Source organism: Monodelphis domestica, chromosome 2, assembly GCF_027887165.1.
Source record: "Monodelphis domestica isolate mMonDom1 chromosome 2, mMonDom1.pri, whole genome shotgun sequence".
Taxonomy (NCBI): domain Eukaryota; kingdom Metazoa; phylum Chordata; class Mammalia; order Didelphimorphia; family Didelphidae; genus Monodelphis; species Monodelphis domestica.
This window is the reverse complement of record NC_077228.1, coordinates 259,820,832-259,841,142: the sequence shown is the minus strand read 5'-3', so window position 1 is coordinate 259,841,142 and position 20,311 is coordinate 259,820,832. Positions and strand designations below refer to the sequence as shown.

General features: G+C 42.3%; 1 protein-coding gene across 2 annotated transcripts; it reads right to left on the bottom strand.

Moving 5' to 3' along the window:
• Positions 1–12,262: 12,262 nt before the first annotated feature.
• Positions 12,263–19,547, bottom strand: ZMYND15 (zinc finger MYND-type containing 15). Of its 2 annotated transcripts, XM_001365922.4 has the most exons (14): positions 19,453–19,547; positions 18,226–18,807; positions 16,864–17,098; positions 16,457–16,612; positions 16,176–16,336; positions 15,770–15,922; positions 15,039–15,119; positions 14,698–14,814; positions 14,406–14,494; positions 13,992–14,090; positions 13,649–13,802; positions 13,489–13,547; positions 12,885–13,045; positions 12,263–12,563 (listed from the first exon to the last, which is right to left on the bottom strand). In XM_001365922.4, exons 2-14 carry the CDS (start codon positions 18,800–18,802, stop codon positions 12,392–12,394), a joined length of 2,214 nt encoding a protein of 737 aa, XP_001365959.1. In that variant the 5' UTR covers positions 18,803–18,807; positions 19,453–19,547; the 3' UTR covers positions 12,263–12,391. The 2 variants fall into 2 exon arrangements, with proteins under 2 accessions (XP_001365959.1, XP_056673657.1); XM_056817679.1 differs by lacking the exon at positions 19,453–19,547 and having other exon boundaries at positions 18,226–19,444.
• Between the last annotated feature and the right edge of the window lie 764 nt (positions 19,548–20,311).

The following is a 20,311-nucleotide window of genomic DNA, read 5'->3' as shown; positions in this document are numbered from 1 at the left end:
GGAAAAAATTTTAAGACCAAGCAAGAGTTTTAAAAAATTAAAAAATATAAAATTAATAATTTTGATTACCTTAAATTAAAAAGGTTTTATACAAACAAAACCAGATGCAACCAAAATTATAAGGGAAACAACAAATTAGGAAAAATTCTTTATAACAAAAAACTCTGACAAAGGTCTAATTACTCAAATATGTAAGGAGCTAAATCAATTGTACAAAAAATCAAGTCATCCCCCAATTGATAAATGGGCAAGGGACATGAATAGGCAATTTTCAGATAAAGAAATCAAAGTTATCAATAAACACATGAAAAAGTATTCTAATTCCCTCCTGTTAAAAAATGCAAATTAAAACAACTCTGAGGTACCACCTTACACCTAGCTGACTGACCAATGTGGCAGCAAAGGAAAGTGATAAATATTGGAGGGGATGTGGCAAAATTGGGACATTAATGCTTTGCTGGTGGAGCTGTGAATTGATTCAACCATTCTGGATGGCAATTTGGAACTATGCCCAAAGGGCTTTAAAAGACTGCCTGCCCTTTGATCCAGCCATACCACTGCTGAGTTTATATCCCAAAGAGATCATAGGGAAAAAGACTTATACAAAAATATTTATAGCTACACTCTTTGTGGTGTCAAAAATTTTGAAAATGAGGGGATGCCCTTCAATTGGAGAATGGCTGAACAAATTATGGTATCTGTTGGTGATGGAATACTATTGTGCTCAAAGAAATAATGAACTGGAGGAATTCCATGTGAACTGGAATGACCTCCAGGAATTGATGCAGAATGAAAGGAGCAGAGCCAGGAGAACCTTATATACAGAGACTGATACACTGTGGCACAGTCAAATGTAATGGACTTTTCTACCGGCAGCAATGCAATGATCAAGGACAATTTTGATGGACTTATGAGAAAGAATACTATTCACATTCAGAAGAAGAACCGTGGGAGTAGAAACACTGAAGAAAAACAATTGCTTGATGGGGATATGAATAGGGATGTAGACTCTAAATGATCACCCTAGTGTAATTATCAATAATATGGAAATAGGTCTTGATCAATGACACAAGTAAAATCCAGTGGAATTGTGCATCAGTTGTGGGGGTGGGGGTGGGGGGGAAGGGGAAGAACATGAATCATGTAACCATGGAAAATATTCAAAATTAATTAAATGAATTTTTAAGCATTACAAAATTTTAAAAATAAATAAATTCTCCTCCTTTCCTCTTAAAGACAATCTGTACATTTTTCTCTCTCCCTTATCACTTATCCTTATATATTCCCATTGGATCTTTATTCATTCATCAAAGGAATCTTCCTAAATTAAAGGTCCGATCATGTCACCCCCTCCCCTTATCCAATAAATTCTAGTGGCTCCCTATCACCTCTAGGATTAAATATAAGATCTTTTGTTCAAAGCCCTTAATAATCTGATACCCCCCTCCTACCTTTTCCAGTATTCTTATACCTTACACTGCCTCCTCCCCAATACCCTTTCTTTAAAAACTAACTTTCCATCTTAGAGTTAATATTGGTTCCAAAGCAGAAGAATGGTAAGGACTAGGCAATGGGAGTTAAGTGACTTGCCCAGGCACACACTGCAAGGAATTGTCTAAGGCCAGATTTTCTCTAGACCTGGCTCTCAATTCACTGAGCCACTAACTGTGCCCCTCTCCCTAATACTCTTTAATCCAGTGACATTGGCCTCCTAACTATTTCTCAAATGGTATCTTCCTACTATGAGAGTTTTCACAGGCTGTCCCCCATGCCTAGAATGCTTGAAGCTCTTGACTTCTTTGGCTTCCTTCCAGTGCCAGTTAAAATCCTTTATTCTACAGAAAGCCTTCCCTGATTTCCCTTAATTGTAATGCCTTCCCTCTGTTGATTATTTCAAAATTATTTTTAATATAGTTTTTTAAAATATTGAACATATTATTTGCATGTCATCTCTCTGGTAAGATTATGAGCTCCTTGGGAGTAGGGGCTGTCTTTTATATTTCTTTGTATCTCTAGAAATTAGCATAGTGCTTGGCACATAGTAGGAACTTGATAAATGTTTGACTGATTGAACCAAGGGACTCGACGGATTGGGAATTGGGGGAGATCTAAGAAATACTGGGAAAGTCTGAGTCTTTGGTCCTGATAACTCTTCTAAGTTATTCTAAGTGTCAGAAGGACACAGAATGTTACAGTTTGTAAAAACTTTTTCATATTGTGACACTTTTGTGACCTTGATGGTCTAGCTGGGCCCCTTGGGGTTTGGCTGTGGTTCAAGCACTGTCTTCCTTAAAAGTAGAGAAAGCCAGTGTGTCAGTCACCTTGCACTCTTAAATGAGAGGTCAATACTGGAATTTCCCATCAGATGGCGCTTTACTTGAGCTGCCAGTCCAGGTTTGTTGAGGGTTGTCGCGTCCTCCTCAAGCCTACTGAATAGGAGAGTTCAGTATCTGAATTGCCCACCAGATGGCGATTTGTTTGAGCTACCAGCCCCAGCTGGTCAGAGGAGGTTCTACTCATGAAAAGGGGACCTGCCTTTGAACAGGCAAGTAGCTAAATGGCTCTGGTCAGGAGCCAGAGGGTAGCTTTGTCACTTACACCTCAGTGCTGGGTCCCAGATTCATTCATGGACCTGAGAAGGGCTCCTGCTTGGAGAGTTGGCAGTTGAGGGCAAGGAATAGTTCCTGGCCCCAGGCTGTGTAATGATGGAATAATAACAACAACTACTACTGCTACAGCAACATTTATACATTATCTACTATATACCAGGCATTGTATTAAGTGCTTTACAAATAGTATCTCATTTAAATCTTCACAGTACTCCTATAAGGTAGGTGCTATTATGTATATGCCTTTTAAAGACAGAGCCCTAGAGATTTTTATTGCATAATGTTAGCACTAACTAAAATTTATATCCTAGTAACATGTTGAATCAGGAGAAACCATCTAGGATCTTCTCTTCAAAGTTCTGGTGCTATGATCTGTAAAATTCTGGACAAAATAGAATAGAGGGCACTTCCCTTGGCAATAAAGGACAAAAATCTAGACCTCTACAACTCTAGACTAGCAGAACATCAAAAAAGTGATGATGATTTTGGGATGACAACTTTGAAGTTTTACTGATAACTTTGAGATGATTTAGATGTGTTAATGTACTAATCCCAAAATGGCAAAGGTAGGAGTTGGTCTGTTTCCCCCCCAAACCCATAAAAATGAAATATCAAAACTCCCATCCCCCAAACACTCATCCATTTCCACTGTGTCCATGCTTTCAACTCTAATCCTTAGTTATGGCTGATATTCCCTGGCTCCTCTCCCCCACTCCACTCCCCCAAGTCCATCATCTGGCCCACACTGCTTACCTCCCTTTATCATCCTGTTCCCCATTCCTGAATGAGCTGTTTGCCTCTGAATCCCTCCTTATGTTTGTTGATTATCTCTGTGCCTTATTAACGTATGGTTTCTGGCCCATTTTCTTCTGTTTGTTGTGGTCCTTCCATCAAATACCCTAAGAAATGGACATGACTGACTCCATTTCATAATTTAATTATTAATTCAGGAGCATTCTATCAAAGCCTTCTCTTTTCTTGATGGGACATTTTACAGACATCCCTGTCAGTCATCACTGTGAAAATACTGATATTAGATATAAGATCAAGAATGATCTTTATGTGTTCCAGCCTTTCAATCAGTGGAATAAGGATAACCCTTGGAAGAGAAAAACAACTTGATTTTAATCTATATTTTCTCAAAGTTCTTTGATTTTAGCACTTTTGACCTCTTTCCAGAACCTAAGGAATCAATAATTTTAATTTACAGCCAAAGTCTCTTCCTTTTTAAAGTTGGTAATTTAAGTATTCCATAACATCAGACTTAAGTGAGATTTGACTGGGTACAAGTGGGCCATGGCAATTGCAAGCCCTCTTCTAAGATGAAGGTGATTGTCTTCAGTATATTTTCAGTTGTTTCACTATCTTCATTTATAACTCAGCTACTGGTGTTCAGTGGCTATTCATATACTTGACATCCCACCACTCTACAGGTCACCACAACTTTGAAATATGGCCTTTGGACCTTTGAGGTCCTACAACTGTGGTGATCCTAGCCTCAGGGAAACCTTGGTCTTGACCTTAGACAAATTTATCTCCAAAGCCCCTCAAATCTGAATAGAGAGATTGAGTGGTTTAGGATTTCCATCAATGTTGGAAACCTGAGGAGATATACATTTAGGAGAGATGAAATGCCCCTAAAGTCTGTCCTGGGATTTAAAATACAATTTCCTTAGCATCTCCATAAGCTGCTAATAAATTGTTTTCCTTTTTTTTTTCTTAACCCTTACTCTTAGAATCAATACTAAGTATTAATTCCAAAGCAGAAGAGTGGTAAGGTCTAGGCAATGAAAGTTAAGTGACTTGTCTAAGGTCACACAGCTAGGAAGTCTCTGAGGCCACAGTTGAACTTGGGACCTCTAGTCTTTAGGCCTGACTCTCAACCCACTGAGCCATCTAGCTGCTCCCCAATTGTTTCCTTATTAACCACCTTTCAGAAGCTATACCTAGAGCTCCCTAAAGGAGAAGGTTTCATCACCCCTCTGCTCTCTTGGCAAGGTGGGGGATATTTCTTTTTGTACCACCCTCAAAGCACCAATTGGCACCCTGAGCTCTGTTTGCCCCAAAAGCCACTGCTCTTCCAGTCTTTCAAATATTAGTAGTTGATGTGCCCAGACTTGTATGGTTGTGTCTAGTATTGTAGCTAAAGTTTGCCTTTGTTCTAGTGGGACCTAACTATTCTCAAGGCAGGTCCAACAGCAGGTGTCCCTGGCATGGAGGAGCTGCATAGATCCAATCTATCAAATCCCATTCCCTGCAGATCACTTTTAGAAACCAGATTCAAAGGGAACTCATCTTTATGGGGTCAGGTCAAAGTAACTATCTCAGCCACTTAAAAACAGGGGGAAAAGGTATTTCCTGTCTAGAGAATCAAATGGATTTTTTTTTAAACCCTTACTTTCCATCTTGGAGTCAATACTGTGTATTGGCTCCAAGGCAGAAGAGTGGTAAGGGCTAGGCAATGGGGGTCAAGTGATTTGCCCAGGATCACACAACTGGGAAGTGTCTGAGACCAGATTTGAACTTAGGACCTCCTGTCTCTAGGCCTAGCTCTCAATCCACCAAGCTACCCAGCTGTCCCCTCAAATTGATTTTGTTAACTCTGTGAAAGTCCTCTGAGAGCTCTCTAAATCTATGAAATTGTCAGAATATCTGAATTGACTTCATTAAACAATGTCCTCAAAAGCTACCATTCTCATGACTGGTTGAAATTTTCTTGTAACCTAGAAAGTTTTATGGTAAAAATTGTTTCCTCCTGTATCTCTCCCTCCCCCCCTCCCAAGGAAAAGGAGGAAATCTTACTCTAGGGCAATGATGGTGAGCCTTTTAGAGGGGTGGATGATGTGAGAAATGTCCTTAGATGCTCTTGGAGAGAGAGACAGGAGCAGCCCAATCCTATGTCCCTCTGGCTTTCTAGTAACCAACTCTGGTGAATTCAGTGCTAGGGTGAAGGTGGGCATGCCCACAGAGAGGGCTCTGAGTACTCATGCCATAGATTCGCCACCATGGCTCTAGGTTATAGTAATCAGGTAAGTTTGGAGTAGTCTTACTGGCATGGGACCTTGGACTGCTAAATTATGAAAATGCTTCAGGTCAAACTGTAAGCAAGGAAATTCCTTCTTTGCTTCCTTGCAGTCTTGTTAAGGTTAAGGAAAGGGTGGGCTGGAACTTCAAAGACTTAATGATAAGAAAGACCCTTTAATTATCCCCCTTGGATTCTCCCCTAGGAGATGGACACCTCCAGGCTATGCTTTGGTATCACTGAGTTGTATCTAAGACATCTACTTGTCCCCTACCTATGAGGGTCGACCCCTATGTCACCAGGACATGACACCACACTGACCCTGGTCAGGTGACCAACCTGATCTTCCCCCATTTTGCCTGAATTCAGACCCTCTTCAAGTCACATAGCACCTGCTGTAAATAAGAGTATAAAACCCCCAGAATTCATCCCTTTGAGGAGGTGGTGTCAATCCCTTCACAATGTCCTCCAAGCCACTTAAACATGACAATAAATTTCTCTTTTTCTTTCTAAACTAAGTTATGGAGTCTTGCATTCTTGCAAAGGGTAGACATTCCAAACCCAAGGGGTTCACCTCAAGCCCCCATAACATTTTCATAGGTGAGAATTCCCAAGTCTCATCCTTACTTCCCCTGGACAACCTGTATATTTATGTAATAGCCCTGGAGAATAGTGAGGACCCTGTAAAGACAATTTAAGACAATTTATTATAAGCATCTATTGCCCAAGAGTAAGTTAGACTCTGATGAACAATGAATGGACAATTAGCTTAGTGGATTCTGAGTAAAAAAGCTAGTCCACCAGTTGTAGACTGAACCAGATAATGACTCAAAAAGTAACACTTCAAACTATGAAAACTTTGTATATTCTAACCCTAACAACTTTGCACAGAGATGAGGACTTAGAGAAAGCAGAGACAGCATCTTTCCTACCTAGAATTTCAGCTTTAGAGACTCCTAGGCTACAGAGCCTAGACATGTTCATAGTGAGCCAAAGAAAGATTTAGAAATGAAGGCACAAAGAAGTAGCTGGGTGGTTCAGTGAATAGAAAGCCAAGCCTAGAGGCAGGAGGTCTTAGGTTCCAATTTGACCTCAGACAATTCTTAGCTGTGTGACACTAGGCAAGTCACTTCACACAAGTTGCCTGGCTCTTAACATTCTTCTGCCTTGGAACTGCTACTTAGAATCAATTCTAATACATTAAGAGTTTGAAAAATAAAAATCATTTGTGAACAAGAACCTATCAGTCTTGGCATCTTGTCTGCTAATAGAGTGAGTGTACTAGAAGATGCTATAAATGAGCCTATAGAAAATAAGGTTAGAGTCCAATTCTTTTTTTCCAATTGCAAAAGGCAGTTGTTTTATCCACTTGTAAAATAGTCCTTAGAACATGAAAAATGGAACGATAACAGGATAGTGACTTGTCTGTTATGTTTTACTTCAAGAATGTAATAGAGGGGCAGCTAGGTGATTCAGTGAGATAGAGAGCCAGGCCTATGTTGTGGGCACTATGTGTTGAGTTGCCAGGGTTCCAATGTTGAGAGAAAAAGGAAGAGAGACAGAGAGAGAGAGAGAGATACAAACCAAGGGTCAGAAGGGAAGATATATGATCTCCATGATCTCTGTTTATTATGACAAAGAAAAAGACTTTTATAGAGAATAGAATACTAAGTATTACATCATTATTAAGAGGTGTTGCTTTTCCACAGAATACTGTTTATAAAATCACTTTATCCAAGAACATTTTCAGTGCTCCTCTACAAATGTAAGCAAATTAAGAGTGACAGTTAATCTATCCTGGGTAACTTGTTGGAAAGGAAGATCTGTTTTTTTCATTCCTGATGTTATAAAGGCTTCGTCTTCTTTGCTCATTAGAATGAAGAAAGACCCAAGATGATAACCATATTGGGGGTGGAATCCTTCCTTTTCTGAGTTACAGTCTAGAGAACAGCTCATACCTGTAAGCCAAGACCCGACTTGCCAAGGCAAGGCAAACTCACAAGCATGTCTTTTCTGGTTGCTTTTCCTCAGTGGGCTTAATTTGTCCTAAACTCCTCCATAGACCTGGAGAAGGGAGGTCTTGCAAATGTGGTGCAAATGTGGTCTCAGACACTTCCTAGCTGTGTAAACCTGGGCAAATTACTTAACCCTAATTGCCTAGCACTTACCACTCTTCTGCCTTGAAACTGATACTTAGTATTGATTCCTTAGAATCTTAACAAGAGGTAGAGGTTTTAAAAAAAAAAAGGTATGTAGGCACATAGATATATTTGTTAACAAATCCATGCCATCAATTAGGGGCAGAAAAATTTCCAGATCATAAAGGAGTTCTGTCTCTCCCTATCTTCAACCATAATAACTTACATTACAGAAAAGAAAAAAAAACCAGAAAAGTAGCTACATGATATAGTGAGATAATACTGTTACAGGACCTTGTAAAGTGTGTCTTACATGTAATTGCATATTTGTAAATGTTAATAACTTCATGTTTTCTCAGCATAAATATTAACTTGCTAGTGTGCTAGTATCATAAATTTACTATAGCTACTGTTACCTGTGGCAGTTCTAATCTTTATTTTCCTATCTGTCAATGTTTATACATGCTTGTTATTATATAAGCTTATTAACAATGTTACTGATATGTTTTTTTTAGATTTATGACTTTTTACTTTTAAATCATATTTATAGGGGCAGCTAGATAAGGACAGTGAATAGAGTGTGGTCCTGGAGTTTGGAGGATCTGAGTTCAAATTCATCCTCATCCTTATTAGCTGGAAATTGAAGGAACTGAGATTAGAACATCAAGTGGTTAATTGTAGGAACTGAGTGAAACACAGTGACTCCATCTTGTGACTCACTTCTGGAGTTAGTTTAGTTCCCTTTCCATTAAATTATGGGCCTAGTCCAAATTGAGAAAAGTTTAGTCAGTTTTGGGAACTGAGAAAAAACCACTATTGCATTGTTTGAAGCTAGCCCTGCCTGGCTGAAAAACTAAACCAACTCTATTTATTGCTTAGAGACTCTTTAACCAAGGACCTATTTTATGTTGACCAGAAAGATTGATATAAGAAACTTTCTCATAATTGTATATCTCAAGCAATCTATTTGTCTTATCTGAAAACCAGCCCCATACTGATCAATCAAGTATTGTTCTCATGTTTACTTGGGGGAAGTGGGACACCATCTTTTTTTTTTAATTCAGAGAATTGTATCTATTTACTTTCTCCCTCCCATTTTGGAAGGTCCTTAATCTTTCATCTAAATAGAAATCAGATCATTTCATGTTGTATTGTTTTTTTAGTTTCATTTGATTGTTTTTAATGTATGAAAGTCTATCTTAAGGTCCAGTCCTAAGCTAAGGGAAGGGGCATGGTCCTGACTTGTTGGGCAATTGGCATTGCTTAATTGATATGCTCAGAAAGTTAAACCTTTGTTTCCTTTGCTTGTTACAGTTTTGGCAAACTCAGCTAGGTCCAATCAGAGTTCCAATCCTTGGAAGTCTTCCAGAAAATAAGCTTTCTAGAAAACCAGCCTTCTAAAAAACCTCCCTAGACATCGCTGTTTAATTTTTTTTACTGATGGAAGATTTTAGTTCAAATCTGGCTTTGGAAACTTGCTATGTGATCCTGGGCAAGGGCAGCCCCTATTTGCTTCAGTTCCTCATCTGTAAAATGAGAACACACTATAGAGGAAAATGGCAAACATCTTTGCCTAGAAAAGCAAAGTCCATGGAGTTAAGGATAGTTGGACATAACAGCAATATCTGCTGAATGTAATAATGTACATTTGACATAAATGGGATAACTACCATTAATGTTAGGCTAATAATCTTTGTTATCTTAAGAGATATTTTGATGCCACTTCCTCTGACTTCAAATTTAGCATATTTTCAGTATAACCAAAAGAACTCTAGAAGTATATGCCCAGGGGCAGGTAAGTGGTTTAGTGTCAGGCATGGAGAAGGGAGGTCCTGGGTTCAAATTGTATCAAGGGAAATTTATTCCCTCCCCCTCCTGGAGGACCAACCCAGTTCATCAACATTCCTCACATGCCATCGAAGCATCCATGAACATCTGTGAACATCAATAAAAGAGAGTGGGTGGAGCCCACCTGAGTCTTTTTCGCTAGACACTTGGCAGGAGCAGACAGGTGAGGGAGAGAGGTATTCTTGGAAAATAGAACACATGTGGTCAGAACTTAGAGTAAGGAAGAGACTTTAAATCTATACTTATCTACCTCTTCTATCTCAAGTGATTATTAATAAACTTTATGAAAAATAATAACTGGTAGATATATTAATTTTAAATATAACAAAATATGACCTCAGACACTTCTGAGATGTGACCCTGGGCAAATCATTTAATATACCAATCCCTTAGCCCTCATTCTTTTTCTGCCTTGGAACCATTACTTATTGATTCTGAGAGAAGGTAAGAGTTTAAAAAATATATGTGTGTATATGTATATATATATATATGTATATATATATACACATACATATATATATCATATATATATAAACCCATAGGTAGAAAGACATTATCCAGAGTTCTCAAAGTTCCTGTGACTTTTGACCTGTAAGAGACTTATTTTTGATTTTTTGATTAAGTGGTGACCAAAGGGAGAAGCAGAATAGAGACAATGTGGAAATGATAGAAAGGCAGCCTGGAGGACTGCCTAGGACTCCCTTCTAGACCATTCAGACATGGAGCTGAGTAATAGCTAATAATCATTGCTCATTTGGCAGAGGAGAAGAGACTAGAGCATTGGAGATAATCCAGACAGAGAATAAGGAACTGAGAACATATTGGGCTATCCATCTCATGGGCTGGTGAGATGAAACTCAGTCTACCACTTTTTTTTCCACTTCCATTTCTGAAGCAGTGGCTCTGATTTCTGTTTATGTGTTCATTATTTGCTACCTATTTTATTTCTCCTTCAAACCAGTGAGAGGAAGGATATGTGTTTAGGCAGAGAGAAAGCTATTTGTCCTCTCTCATTTGCAATTGAAGTAGTCATTTGGAGCTTTATTCACTTGTTTACTTCATTTCTGTGGTATATAATACTGCTATTAAAAAAAAAAACCAGACAGTTATAATTTACCTAGAATTTGATGGCATAAATGGAATAGCATTGAAAAGTAGCAAAGCCAAACTCAAAAGGAATTGAAGGATTTTCTTAATGCAGGTTGGATAGGGGCAGAGTCAATTAAAGAGAGAACATTTGCTTTTAATAATAATTTTCCAGAGTGAATATTTTTATGTTTAGGTCAGAGGCAAGACCTTTTCCTTTTGAACCCAGAAAGACTTAAAACCAAAGAAGCCTGAAAATTGTTAATTCCCACAGATGTGGGATGTTGATATGGTTTTTGCCCTGGGGGGTACCTTCTGGTCTGAAGCAGTTTAGGTTAAGGTTTGCTTGGTGTTGGAAGATTTCTGGTGTATAGACAGACTCCTTGGATTTCTATTCTTATGTCTGCCTCCCCACCCCCATCCCCCTTACAATTACATTAGGAATGATACTTTGCTTAGAGCTAACTATAACAGGCAGGTGGCATAGAGCAGACATATTCCTGAATTCAAATCTAGTCTCAGACGTTAGTTGTGTGACCCTGGGCAAGTCATTTAGCCCTATTTGTCTCAATTTCTTCATCTGTAAAATGAGCTGGAGAAGGAAATGGCAAACTACTTCAATATCTTTGCCAAGAAAATGCCAAATGGTGTCACAAAGAGTTGGGTATAACTGAAACAAATGACTAACTGAAGGGTTTTTTGTTTTCTTTTGGTTTTATATCAGATAAATAAGACCAAAGCATGTTTGTAGGCAGCAGGGAGTAAGCTAGTAGATATGAAGACACTGAAGATGAAAAAGAAGGGAATTGATAGGCAGGACAAGCTCCTGGAGGAAAAAGGAGAGGATAGTACCAAAGGCACAAGTATCAGGTTTGTTCTTGTCCAGAAGGACCACCCCTTCATTGAAGGAGGAGGCAAAGGACCAGACTATAGAGGATGCTAGAGGGAAGTTTTAGGGCGAAGAGTAGCAGCACAGAATGGGATAGTGAGATAAAGTTAGGCAGGGGTAAGTAAGGGTAAGAACATGAGCCAAGTAGGACAAGGTGACCAGGAATCAGTGATAGAGGACAGTGTACATTTGAGCTGATCAATTCCATAGGGAAGGAGGAAAAAGGAAATTTTTATTTGTCTATTTTAAACCCCAATTTTCTGCCCTAGTATGGATGCTAAAGAGGTGCCGCAAGGGCTAGATGATCAGGGTTAAGTGACTTGTTCAGGGTCACACAGCTAGGGAAGTATCTGAGGCCAGATTTGAATACAGGTTCTCTCAATTACAGGCCTGGCTCTCTATCCATTGTGCTATCTAGCTGCCCCAGAATAAGCATTTATTAAGAGCATACTGTGTGCCAAGCACTGTCCTAAGCACTTTACAAATATTATCTTATTTGAATCTCACAACAACCTTGAGGAAACTGAGTTACACAGCAATCAATCGATTTGCTCAGAAGTATCTGAGACTGGAATTAAACTCCTTTTCCTGACTCTTGGTCCAGTACTCTATCCACTGGGCTATCTAGTTGCCTAGAAGATCTACTGAGTACAGAGTGGGCCAGTTCACATTGTTTCATTTGCCTCTCAAACCAGTCATTTTATTCACCTTTCCTGTTTCCCCAGCTATCCCTTCCCCTCTGCCTGAAGGTTCTTCTTTTTAAAAATTTTATGGGAAGTGATAATTCCATCTTTGACTCTCACCTTCGCCTTCGGCCTCCACGACTTGGCCTCTTGTCTCCTCTTCGCCTTCTGGCAGGGACTAGAGGGACTGTGGGGGCTGGGACAGGGGGGGCAGGTCCAGGGGCAGGTCGGGTCCCACTTCCCTGAGGAGGCTTGTAGACCAAGTGAAAGATGAAGGCATTACAGTACCTAAGGGAAGAAGTAGTATCAGGACCAGGTACAGGATTCCAAAGGGAATGTGGATGAGAGGCATGTATCTCTATACAAATGAGAATCAGATATCTGGGTGTGTGGAATGGAGCATCACAGGGGATGGCTGGTCCATAGATGGAGGAAATGAGCACTATGAAAGTGTCATGAAGAAATGTGAGGTGTCTAAGTCTAGGTATGGAAGATTCAGGGTGATGATAGGGCACTATGAAGGAGTAAGTAGTGAGGAAGTAAAGGATAGGGGATTTAGGGATTCCACATCAAGGGAGATGGGTGCCAAGCACCAGAAGAGTCCCTCACCAAGGCATGCAGTTGTCTGCTGCCCGGAGTCGGAAGGGTGAACGAAATGGGTTGGGCTGTGGGGGGCTGGTCCCACCTCCTGTGGCCCCAGCCATGGTCTGTTCATCCATCACACAGCTGTACTCACTACTCTCCGTGAAAAATGCAGGGACTCTAAGGGACTGGAGGAGAATATCCATTATTAGTCTCCTTTAAACCTTCCCATATGGAGAATATCTCTCCTCAGAGATCCTTGCCATAGGAAAAAAAAGAAAAACAGAGAATAGGAACACAGAAGCACCTCATATTCGATGGAGTCCTTGATAGAGAATTAGAAAGAAGTAGAAGAATATATAGATTTAGGTAGAGCTGTGTGTGTGTGTGTGTGTGTGTGTGTGTGTGAGAGAGAGAGAGAGAGAGAGAGAGAGAGAGAACTAAGAGATCTCCTCCCACAAGAGAAAAGATCTAAAAGAGGAAGATAATAGGTGATTCAGAGATCTAGAAACACTTAAAGATATCCAGAGTGAAAAGGTGGACAACGGTGGTCAGTAATAGAAAGAAGGAAGGAAGAAAGGAATATTATCTACCATAGTGCCTCCCACCTCTTTTTTTCCACCCTCCACACCTGTAATCGAGGCAAAGAGCTCAACCAGGTGTCCTTGAGACCAAAGCCAGAGTTAAATCCTGAGGAAGAGGCAGAAGGGAGAGAGTGAAGGGAGCACTCTAGCTCTCTTCTCTCCTCCTCACCCCCACCCCCCTTCCTACAGGCATCTTAGACTTCTCACCAATCACCAAGTCAGGCTTGGGTCCCTGAAGTAGATGGTAGGGCCTCGCAGAAATTTTGATTTGCAGGTCCCTACGGCTTCCCTTCTCTTTAGCTCCTGAGCCTGGACGGGCAGATACCCCAGAACCTGGACGGACAGACACTCCTGATCCATCCTGGTGGAAGAAGAGCAGAGAAAACTTGGGGCAAAGGCTTTTGGTTAGGGGTCAAGAGAGGATGAAATGAAAGTGAGAGAAAAGATCGGTTATGGGGAAGAGCAGTGTGACTGTGACTATTGGTGGTGCAGAGGCTATATCTGGATTGAGAGAAGCAGGGTTAACTCTCTCCCCCCAGGTCCCTCATACCCTCTGAAGGGTAAAATGTTGCTGGTCATTCTCAGGAGGCAGAGCACCACCTACAAATTGCAGCTCCAGGGCCACATGAGGGAGCAGAACAGAGAGCTCCTGGGTAGACAGAAGAATGGAAAGGTGAGGTATCACACAGGACTCTCCATCCCCTCCACCACAACACCCTTGTCCTTTTCCCATCTCCATCTAGTACAGTTCCTTTGGAATGTTGTGGGTTATCTGCCTCCTCAACTTCCATACCTGATCCTAGGATTCAAGTGTCATCCCACCCCCTTTTCTAAGATCAGGGTATTTGGTTGTTTTAGCCTACTTTCATTGAAGACCCTAATAATTCAGCCTCCCTCAGGTACCATTTACCACCATCAGAAATCACCTCCCACCCACCCCATCTGCTTTCCTCTTGGGCCTCACCCAAAACACCATGATGAGGTCAAACTCCTTCCCAGCCTCTACCACATGGATTTTCAGGGATTGTTTGTTCTGGATGTTCAGCTCTGGGACTAGGTGTATGTGGGGAAGGGGGAGGGAACAGAACCATTTATTAAACTGATAATTCCTCAACCCCACCCATTCTTTCTCCATCTCCAGCCCCTCAGGTTTCTATTTATTCTTATAGCAGCCTGACTCCACCCCCCCACCCCCCACTGTTTCCCTGGTCTTGAGTCCCTCCCAACTCTGCCCCTCTTCTCAACCCTTTTCTTACAAGACTGGGGCACCAGGTGGGTAATAACATAGTAGACAGTCAGTGGGTAGGTAAGGAGGACAGCCAAAGGAGAGTCCAGGCCCAAGCCACGCCACGCATAGTAATCCTGCCAGGATCCTGGTGGTGGTGGGGAGGTGAGGAGGTGAGGAGAGGTGAATGGATAGGTAGATGAAGTCCACTGTGAGATGTAGACTTTCAGCCTTGGGCCCTCCTCCCTCCTGTCTCCACACATTGTCCTTGGGGACTCAAGAGAGAGAGACCTCTAGCCTCTAGTTCCTTCCCCACCTTCCCCACCTTCCCCAACTCCTTTAGAGATGATGGTGTCTAATTCTCCTCCTCACCAAAAGGGCCTCGGGGTGGGTCAGGAGGCACTGGAGGCATCAGGGGGGGCCCATCTCCTTGAAGTAGCTGATAAGGATCTCCTGAGAGAAGAGGTAGGTAGGGGTAGAGGAGGGATCCCTTTTTAGCCTATCCCTTCTTTATCTCTTGCAGGCATGATGCAGAGCTGGGAATCTCTATTTATGGGAGGAGGAAGAGGAGCTGATCCGAAATTACTATTAGAGGCATTTGAATAGGAATTGGGAACTGGGATGTGAGATAGGAGGAAGTAGTGAATAAGGTGGAGAAACTCTTTTGTGTGGGTTATTGGGCTAGGAGGGGTGCTAGCTGCAGAGATATTTAGGGAATAGGATGATCCAGCCTGAGGTGGCCCTTGTTTAAGTACAGGCATAAGAATCAAGTGGATTTGGAGGGAGCTAAGAGTTTTCTCTAAAACTTCTTTCCTTTCCACTTCAGTTTCTTTTTATGTGGGATCTATTTCCATTAGTATGTAAGCTTCTTAAGGGCAGGGGTTGCCTTTCTTTTTGCTGCTTTGTACAATGCCTGGAACTTAATAAGAACTTAATAAATGCTTGTTCCCTGTTGTTGAAGACATCCTCTGCCCTTCCCTCAATTTCTTTCCTATAATGCCCTGCCACATTTCTGTGGCCTTTGAGATTTGGGTGGAGGTGATAGTTAAAGAGCCAAATGCAGCATAACCCACCCCCCAAGCTTCCCAGGATGGCCAACGAACCACTGAGGAGGAGGCTGAGGGGAGGTCCATTGCCTGGGGGGTATCCTGGGGCAACAGGACCTGGAAGTAGCATGCTGAGCTGAGTCCAGTACCCTCTTGTGAGGCCCCGAGAAGCCAGGAATGCCTCCTTGTTAAACATCTCACTTGTTACCTCTGATGAAGTAGAGAAGGAAATGAGGACCCAGGTATTTATCTTTCTGGCCCCAAGGAGTTTTGACATGCCAGCCTAGACCCTGGTGTTAAGTCTCCTAGATTCCATCCCTTTCTTCTCCCCACCAACTCTGTATCGTGTTATCTTAGGAGCCCAGTGTCTTTCCCCTTCCCAGTTCCTTGCTCCCCCCAATATTCTCTAAAAGTCTAGTTCTTGGTCCCCACACTCCCTGAGGGGCTCAGGTCATCCTGGTACCAGCAGTATAGGTGAAGGGCAAGGCTGCCAGCTCCCCAGCCCGCCCCATGAAAGCTGCAAGTCTTGGGCACCAGAATCGATGGCTCACATCATCTGGTCTGCGTCGCCAGTCAGCCCAGACACAAGTTTCCCCACAATACAGGACTGCACCACATTGGGGGCTGGTAGAGATGAGATCAAGGGTAGAACAGTTATGGAAAAGGACAGGGCAAATATCCTAAGAGCCCTGCCTTCCTCCAACCTTAGTTTCTGTCTAACTCCTAATCATGACAGCTGCTTACCAGGGCATCAGCTTCACCTCAAAACTGTGTCTATGGCACACATGGCAGGCACGGGCCCGGAGTGAGGCAAAAGTGAAGCCAGGACGGGGGCCCCATGTTCTCATTGGTGCTTTAGCCAGCTTTACCCCAAGCCTAGGGACCAAGCTTTCCAGTTCTCTGGGTGGGAGATAAAATTCAATCATGGAGATTCAGCCTTCCACTTCCAATCCTTCATAACCATCAGGAGCTGGGACATAGGACATCCAGGTCTCAAGCTCCCTTCCCAGTACCTCTATTCTTTAGGGATACAGGAATATACACCCTCCAGTTCTCATGCCCTTTTAATAGCAATGCATTTAGGACCTTACATATCCCCTTCTCTATCCTGTGCCAGTCTCCACACCCTTTGGGGACCCACATCTCTGTACCGGTGTAGCTGAGGGTCTCCCACTGTGAGCTGTCGGGGTCTTCGAGGGTCTCCAGCTCCCATGGGGCAGGCCATGCTGTGGCAGAGGAGAGTGTAAGCTCTTTGGGCCAGGCCCTCAGCCCCAGTGGCTCTACCTCCACTCCCTTGGGGTCCACCCATCAGCAGGTCAATGCCCAGGATAGTGCCATGTTCATCTGTCACTAGAAGGAGGCAGGCCAGGTGTAGGGGGGCAGCATCTGGGAGAAGAGAAGGGAAAAGTCAGAAGAAAGGGAAGAAGGTTTGGGGGTCAAGGAGAGCTGATATACAAAGGAAGACTGTGTGGCTCTGGGGTAGGAGTTCAGGGAAGAGGAGGAGTCTGAGAAGAAGCAGCAGAGCTATAATTAAGAATTCTCATATACTGGGTAAATTTGAATTACGTTCTCTTAGTTCAACTGAAAATATTAAGAAATAAATATTTCTCCAGCGTAGACCTTATCAGATTTACTAGAAGAAAATTTTATTACTACTTAAATTTCTCAGGAAACAATGACCTCCACTAAAAACCGTTCTGACCTTTCTCTCAAGCCTAATCTTTTTCTTTTAAGAAGGTTTGAAAAGGGTAGAGAAAGAAAACTCAAGGTCTAAGGAAATGGGGGGAAATGGACTCATCTAAATGGGCAGCTCCCATTTGGAAGGAGAAATAACCTCAGATCTAGTAGAAATCAGTGAGTAATGACCCAGGTAAGAACAATGCCCTTGGTCCCCTTTATACCAAAAGAGATAGGAGAATCAATGCAAGGGAAGGGTTCTTTTTGTTTGCTTCTGGTCATCTGGGACCAGCAGAGGGGAGAGTTCTCAAAGAAAGTGACTAAGTTTTTGGAACTTGCCTGAAAGATTAAGTGACTATTTTTCTATCTGATGATGTAAAGTGTTCATTCTATTTTGTTTAACTCTTTTATCATATTGTGAAATGTTCCTCATTCAAGAATTCCTAGAAATTCCAAGGGCAGGCTTGTGCTTCAATGTAGTATAAAATATTTTTTTTCTTCAGACATCTTAGTCCAATAACCTCTACTAACTTCCATGCACTCCTCTCCTTGACCTAGGACTTTCTTTTCACCAAGTTCAACATAGGGGCATAAACTGGTAGACCATGAAGCTTAATACACAAAAACTAATGGCCTCTACCACAAGTGGGAAGAAGTGTCTGCTGACAATACCTAGGAAGGAAAAAGTCCTGTCCTAAAAATGGTTCTGGTCAAAAACATAGCAGGGAAATATTGGCAGAAGCCAGATAGAGCAAGGATGGGAACAGAGTTACACTCGGTAAAGAGAGAAGAATTGGGTCAAAACTAGGAGTAAGATTGTGTTTGGGGCCTCTTACCACCTCTCTTTCCCCTTCTCTTCTCTGGCCCAATTTCCTCCTCTCCTCCATCCTCTCTGGTGTCCCCTCCGCTACTGTCCTCTCCTCCTGCCTCTTCCTCAGCATCTTCTGGTTCCCCAGGTGTCTCAGCATCCTGAGTAGGCTCCCGGCTCGTGGTGGCCTGCTCTCCTTCTTCCTCCAGTTCCCCTTCCTCTTCACCTGTGCCCTCCTCCTCCCCATCCTCTTCTTCCTCCCCATCCTCAAGGCTAACAAAGCTGACATAGGGGCTGAGGTCTCTGAGACAGAGAGGGGGCTCATCTCCCAAGAGACGGGCAGCTCCCAGGCCTGGTCCAGGTCCTTGCTTAGCACCTTGCCCCAAACTGATTCCCACACTACGGTTGGGCAAGATGTGAAGAACCCAGAGGGCAGGGTCTGGGGGCAATCTTCTCACCTGGGCCTCCATCAACCTTGATCGACCCTCAGGCCCATTCCCCCCACCAACCCCAGTCCCACGCTCTGAGGCAAACTTTCGGAACCAGCCAAATAGAAGGGCAGCAAAGTCTAAGAACTCATCCCGATAACCAGATACAAACTCCATGATTTCTAGAGGAACAAGGGAAAAATCAAGTCACAGAGGGGGGAAAGGGACGCAGGGATAGTGAGTGAAGCTCTGGAGGTGGAGTAGGGATGGAATGAGTATAAGGAGGTGAGCACTACCATTGAGGGGATTGAGGGTTGTTGGGCTGGGGTCACTAGGGTTAAAACTAGAGAATGGATAGGGAACAGAGTCCTGGATAGGGCTCTTGGAGATAGTGGCTTAGAGAGTGAAGTGCAGAAGGAGTTGGACAAAGCATAGCTATGGTTTTTCATCAGACTCTATTTAGAGGGTCACTATTTAGGGCTAGGAATGGAGGCTCTAAATAGGGGAATTTTAGCTGCTAAGAATAGGAGTTGGAGATAGAAGCTATTAGAGATTGAATTAAATCCAGAAATTGAATCTAGGTTGTGAACTATTTCATTCTGGACTGGTTTTTTTTTTGTTTGTTTGTTTTTGTTTGTAGTGGGAAGACCCGGGAAAACATCAGGAAATAAAGGTGAATTTCATAACGGTCTATAGTCAGAAAGTAGGGGGCAAAGGGCCAGGTCATCCAGCGTCTAGATCAGATTTGGGTTGAATGTTTATGCCTAAGTGGATGGGGATGGGGTCTCTGTCTTTCCCATATTTCTCCCCCACCGTGCCTCTCTTACCTGCAGCGGCCGTCTCTGTTCGAAGGTAAATACTGTGGTGGTGTGGGGGAGGGCTGTGACATCACGTTCCCCCCTAACCTAGACCCGGCACTCTCGCGCAGAATGCCCCACCCCCATCTGGAGGGTAGACTACCCCTACATCCGAGCCCAGAGTCTTCTAGGGCTAACATTCAAGTGTTGTTGTTTCCTTTCTTTTTAAAAATGTCTTACGAATGCATTATTTTTTACTCTACAGTTACTTTCCAGTAATCACCCTTTCCCCATTATACTGTCCCTTATAAAAATTAGAAAAAACAAAGTTGGGCAAAGACATTTGATACAGCAACCTTGTCTGAGAATATATAACATTATGTACAGTCCTCCAGTTCTCTACCAAGAAGAAAGTAAAATGTTCTATTATCATCATCCCTTATCTGTAACTAATATTGACCATTGATTGCATTTGATCTAAGTGCTGGATCCATTTACAATGACAATCACTATATGTATTTTTTTGGGTCTGCTGTCTTTCATCTGCGTCAGTCTTTCCAAATTTCTGAGTATTTCATATTTATCATTACTTAAGGCACAATAATATTCTTTTATATCCATATATCATCCTAAAAAAAAATTCCCAGGGCATCTAGGTGGCACAGGATCACGGGAGGAGTCAGGAGGACCTAGTTTCAAAACTGGCTTCAGACCCTTCCTAGCTGTGTGACCCTGGGCAAGTTGCTTAACTCCGACTGCCTAGCCCTTGCTGCTCTTCTTAGAATTGATACTAAGACAGAAGATACTGATTTTAGAAAAGAAAAAAAAATCCCTCAATCAATGAGCTTTGTTTCTAAGTTTTTGTCACCACAAAAGGTGTTTTTATGAA